The 6,000-nt window shown below is 49.1% G+C and overlaps 1 protein-coding gene across 2 annotated transcripts in view; it reads left to right on the top strand.

Moving 5' to 3' along the window:
- Positions 1-825: 825 nt before the first annotated feature.
- LOC118650029 (cytochrome P450 4V2-like) overlaps positions 826-6,000 on the top strand; it is a 31,317-nt gene continuing 26,142 nt past the window's right edge. For both annotated transcript variants that reach the window (XM_036297767.1, XM_036297766.1), the window contains exon 1: positions 826-1,176. In XM_036297767.1, coding sequence (XP_036153660.1) covers positions 963-1,176 — 214 coding nt within the window. In that variant the 5' untranslated portion in view covers positions 826-962. The remainder of the gene's footprint in view (positions 1,177-6,000) is intronic.

Genomic DNA, 6,000 nt, shown 5'->3' with positions numbered 1-6,000 from the left:
CAGTGGTTTGTCTTTTGAGAGTTGCTTCATAATTACTGTTCCTTTATCCAACCCCCGCTCTGCCAGCACCTCTTATCTCTCCCACGTCCAGAGACCTTGCCCTTCATCCTCTCCACCCGCCCCCATGTTCTCTTGGTCCCGAGGCTAATTTGGAAACCATTGGGATCACAAGAACGTGATTCAGCTCTCCCGTGACCTGATGACGAATTTTACCTGCTCCCTCAGGTTGGAGTCCCAGGTCAGAGTAGGGAGCTGCCCTGAATGACCCTGATGCTCAGCCAGGATGCACCCACCTCCCACGCGCAGCCAGTCCCAGGAAAGCAGAAGACACTGCTGGTGGCGCAAGGGAGCATCATGAGATCAGGCGCCCAGCCAGGGAAAAACTAATCCCAAATCAGAACTTCCAACCCGGCGCCCTTTATTTCCATTCTAAAACGTACCGCTCACTCCCGAAACAGAAGTCAGGCCACCGCAGCCACAGTGCGCCTCTCCATCCTGAAATTGCCCTAAATTGCACCCCATTCTCCTCCCCACGCCACTCAAGGGCCTCCGTGTCTTCTCAGCGCTCTCTGCCTTCAGACTCGGGCTTCCGGGCTTTCGTTTCTGCTGGAACCAAACAGAGGCCCGTGCGCCTTACTAGGCGTCTGTCTGCACAACAACACGGCGGTGCTTTCCTCCCAGCCGGGGAGGCTCCAGCCCAGTCCCCAGGGGGCAGGGCGGTCCCTGCAGGAGAAGCCCCGCTTCTGGGCGCCTGGGCTGCTGCCTACGGGTTGCGGGAGGAGGGAGAGGCGATTGGGCCGGGCGCCACCTCTTCCCCCGCACGCCTGGCCCGCTGCGCCCGCCCCCAGAGACTCCTCCCAGGGCCCGCACTTGAAAGGCAGGGGCTGCACCCCCTCCCTGGCCCCAAGCACCGGGCACCGAGGTTCAGGGTCTCAGTCCCCGCGGAGCCGACCTCTGGCGCGATGGTGGCCGTCTGGCTGGTGCACGTCGGGCAGAAGCTGCTGCTCTGGGGGGCGCTCAGCGCCGTCTCCCTGGCGGGCGCCAACCTCATCCTGAGCTTCCTGCAGATGATGGCGACCTACGCGCATAACTGGCTGCAAATGAGGCCCATCCCCACTATTCCGGGCGCCTACCCCTTCGTGGGACACGCGCTGATCCTGGAGCGAGGAGGGAAAGGTAAGGGACTGCGCGCCTGGCCACATCCCCGCCACTGGCTGTTGGGCCCCTTGCAGGGAACCGCCCGCTTCCCCACCTGGAGCAGCAGGACTGGAGCTGCAGGCTGCTGGGTGAGAGGCGACTCTATTACCCCCTGGATAATGGGTTCCCAGTTCCCTCGAGTTTTCATTACACATAAGTGCAGTGTTTCTAAACTCCCGTCCGTCTGCCTTTTCTCTTCTCATTTTCCCAACTCCTGGCTGCTGCTATCTGAAAACACCGCCTGTAGCCCTAGCTTCCTTGGCTCAGTGGATAGAGCTTTTGACTCTGGACTGAAGAGTCACTGGTTTGGTTCCCTTCAAGGGCTTATGCCTGGGTTTCAGGCTCCATCCCCAGTGGGGGGTGTGCAGGAGGCAGCTGATTAATGATTCTCTCTCCTCTCTGATGTCTCCATCTTTCCCTCTCCCTTCCTCTCTGAAATCAATAAAAATATATTTAATAAGAAAAACAACAACAACAAAAACACTGCTTGTTTTTCTTCTGTCTTAACTGTTAAAGTCCTAAAGGCAGACACAAATTATAACTTAGTCTCTCTCTCTCTCTCACTCTCTCTCCAAAATAAGGAACAACAAATGCACTTGAGAGTAGAGCTCCCTGCAGAAATCACAAGACTTAACCATAACTTTCATTCCTCCTTGGCCCTTCTAAGGAGGTTACATACCAACATGAATTATGATGTTATTCACCAAGGCCTGCCCCAAAAGTCATACAGCAAGTTTCAGAAATCTTATTTGTTAAGGAGTGAATTGGTTTTTTTATTGAAATCATCTTTTGAAGAGACAGCTTTATGTTATGTTATGATAGGGGTAGAGGGGTCACTTTAAGTTAGAAAGCTCCTAAAACTCCCTGATGTTTGCATCCCCTATGAGGGAGGGTGAGTTAGATCTTAGCACTTCATCTTCGTGGCTGGATAAGTTGAGATACCCAGAACTGGAAAGATTTGCCCCAAATGACATATTTTAAAATGAGCCCAGAACTAGAATCCAATCACCCCTCAGTTTAACTGAAGATGTTTTATAGACTGAACATCAATTCCAAAGCTTAAAGGGTTATTTCTTTTCCACTTTCCTTTCTCCAAATAAAAATAATGCTGTCATTTCAACTTCACAGGAAGACATGAGGCCTCATGGGAGAGTGTTACCAAAATACAGAAAATGTTTCTGGCAGAAGAAATCCCAGTACACTTTTAACCAACCAGAGATCAATGCAACTAATGCTGCAAGTGATGCAGCAAATTTTGATATATGGAAATTACATTTGTAAACATCATCATGGTGAACACTAAAGGCAGAGCTAATCTTCCCTTCTACCCAAAGGCTTTATAATATTAAAAAATAATGGTGTAGAAATATAGACCCCCTTCTCCTCAACAGGAAACCATATACTTAAGAAATCTCATCATAGTCTTTTGGGGGAATTTTCCTAAGAATTGAAATCTCTAGTGAATAAGATCCATTTCCAAACAAACTGTGAGTTATTGGATTATTTTAAGTAATTCTCCTTATAGTTACTTCTGGAGAGGAGAGCATGGTAACACATTATCTTTCTCAAGGGGACTTTTTAATGCATCAACAACTACTGGATCTGGGCATGAGACCAACCTTTGCTCCTTTTCTGCTTGTAACCAAAGTGCTTGACTTTGACAAGTTGTTTAAAACTCTTTAAGTTAGAGTGTGTTACCCTTTACTTGTAAATGTTACTTTGAGGATTACATTTAATGCGTGCATTTTCTGTCTAGGCCGTTGTCCAGAACTTGGTTTGAGTCCATTTTTTCATTGTCAATCATGCACTTATTTGAGGCCCTCCTTTGTGCCCAGCATTGAGCTCAGCAAAATTGGGCATAGCACATTTAAAGGTATATTCCCCATCCTCAATACCCTTGTGTCTTATACAAGAGGCTGTGCCTTTCATTGTGTGGCTACCATCCACATTCTGGCCTCAGAAGTCTCACCTGGAGAATTGCAATGGCCTTCCAACTAGGCTGTTGAACTCTATCTTTTGCTTTTTCAGTCCTTTTGGTCAACACCTGTCTTCCCCAGCTGCTCCCTGCCATTGGGCCCACCTGAGGCCTTCAAGCCACGGGTTTTGATTTCCCTGTCTCCTCTGTCAGACCAACCAAGGCAGTGTTCATGGCCATGCTACATATATTTGACACTGTTGATCTGACCTAGCTCTTTTAACAGCAATTTGGCCAATGGTTTGACTGGAAGGCATTTTGAATGGGCGTGATGTAATGGTGAAGATGGCACATTGTGTGCCTGGGTGCCTCGGGTACTAAGCCAGGCCTATATTTACCAGCGCTGTGATATTGTGCAACTACTTAGCTGTGCACAACTCCCTCAGTCATTCACTCACTTCTGTAATAGTGCTTCTCATCTGACTGTGGTGAGGCATAAAAGACATAAGGCATGGAAACCTTTAGCTCTGGTCTGATGTTTAATTACCTTCTACAGCAAATAAACATGACAGAATGAATGTCAGCCATTTTAGAAGATTCATTATTAGGTTTTGAGGGGCCCAAATGTGCAAACGCTTTAGACAGTTATTACTGTTTATTCAGTGTCACATGCAGTGGACATCCCTGAGCTTTAGCCTCTCTCCCGCTGCCCTTTTAGCAGCTTGCCCTGAAGCCCAGGGGTGGGGGAAGCTGAGGGATGGGAGAAGGAGCAGGGAGAGGTGAGTATGTGAACATTTCTTGGCACGAAAAAGAGCTGCAAAGTTTAATAGTTGTTTTTTTATGCCATGTCAATCTGTCCGTGGGGCCCAAATTCCCATGTTAAACAACCCGTCAAAATCTCAGGTGCCGTTCATATTAGTAGCCTCACAGTGCTGTGGGCATTAGTCCTGATGCTGTCTAGGCATCCCCTTTGCCTAGAGCCGTGGTTGGCAAACTGCGGCTCGAGAGCCACATGTGGCTCTTTGGCCCCTTGAGTGTGGCTCTTCCTAAGCCTTAGGAGTACCCTAATTAAGTTAATAACAATGTACCTACCTATATAGTTTAAGTTTAAAAAATTTGGCTCTCAAAAGAAATTTCAATCGTTGTACTGTTGATATTTGGCTCTGTTGACTAATGAGTTTGCCAACCCCTGGCCTAGGAGAAGCCTGGTACAACATGCCTCCCAGCTAGTCTGCTCTCCTTATCCCTCCCTCCCTGGATTTTGCCAGCAATCTCAGGAGAGTGCCTCATTTCCTAACCTAATTAGAAAGCCAGTCCTCCCGTGACCTCATGTTGTTTGACTTGGGCTCTGTCTAACCATTGCCAGGTCTTTTCTCTGAGGGCTGGACCCTGTACCCCAATCCTTTAGTCACTGTGTTCTCCCACCCCACCCACCCCCCACCTCTGGGTTGCACTTATCAAGTTAGTGTTTGTCAGGGCCATCCTGACAGGGTTGAGCCGGGCTGAGGCAGGGAGGTGGGAATTGAGAAAAGAAAGAAAGACAGGAAAGCGGGGTCGGGAGGACCCCAGTTCTCTCAATGAACTGAAGCGAGTTTATTAGCTATACAATCCTATTTATACACAACACACTGAATCGGAGGTCTGTCAAGAGGAATGTATTCTTTGTTCCTCTTAATCTCTAAGGGAGAGATACAGCAGAAGGACAAGTTCTCAGTACAGCATATCTCAGTAAACAGTCACAGACTTCTTGGCAAGCTATGAAAGGCTGTTCTCATTCTACAAATGTTAACCCCATTCTACTGATAACCGCCATCCAAACAAGTCTGGGAAAACTGTGTGGGTAAGGGTCCCAGCCTTGCTAGCCCCTGCAGGTGCAAGGACCTTGCCAGCTTACATCTGGCCCCCAACAAGTGTTTCCTGACCTGACCCAGATTTTTGTCATGTTTGACCTTTCTGAATGCTGGGCTGCATTCCCCAGATGGGGCCTCAGGGATTTCAATACAGAAAGTGTTAACTCCCAAACTTTCCTCCCTACTTCAATGTTGTTGGGATTACTGGTCACCATTTCCATACACCCACTATAAGGACCAGCCATAAAGCAGGACCAGGGCCCCTAACCTTGGCTGCATCCAATCCCCATCTTTTTCCCACCCCCAGAAGCTTCCTGTGGCCTCGAAATACCAAGTTCTTCACAGATCCCACACACCTCAGTGTTATTGTCCTAAAATATAACTGTGTGGTTCTAGTACTCATCAGGAACTTTCAGATATTGCCTTGAGGCTATATAAGAAAATCTAACTTCTTTAGCCTTCCAACACTCCAAGCTCATGTATCAATGTTTTCATCGCCTTCCTGTGCTTTGGCTAAACCTATAGGCAATTTTCAGACCTCCCTGCCTCTGCTCTGCTATTTCTGATACTTGGTTTACCCTCACTTCCCTTTTCTTCCTACAAAAAGCCAACTCATTCTTTTATTCTCAATCTAGAGGCCCGGTGCACAAAAATTTGTGCACTTGGGGGGGAGAGGGGGTCTTTCAGCCCGGCCTGTGCCCTCTCACAGTCTGGGACCCCTTGGGAGATAACGACCTGCTGGCTTAGGCCTGCTCCCGGGTGGCAGAGGGCAGGCCCAATCCCTAGGTGCAGCCCCTGGTCGGGCTCAGAGCAGGGCCGATTGGGGAGTTGGAGCGCCGCCCCCTGTCATGCACAGAGCAGGGCGGATCGGGAGGTTGCGATGCCACCCCTAGTCATGCTCAGGGTAGGGCCAATTGGGGGGTTGGGGCACCGCCCCCTGTCACACTCAAGGCAGGGTCGATAGGGAGGTTGCGGCGCCACCCTCTGTCACACACAGAGCAGGGCCGATCAAGGGGTTGAGGAGCTCTCCCTTGTCAT

Source organism: Myotis myotis, unplaced genomic scaffold (genome assembly GCF_014108235.1).
Source record: "Myotis myotis isolate mMyoMyo1 unplaced genomic scaffold, mMyoMyo1.p scaffold_m19_p_3, whole genome shotgun sequence".
NCBI lineage: Eukaryota > Metazoa > Chordata > Mammalia > Chiroptera > Vespertilionidae > Myotis > Myotis myotis.
The sequence above is the reverse complement of the archived record's forward strand: the minus strand, read 5'-3'. Positions and strand labels throughout refer to the sequence as shown.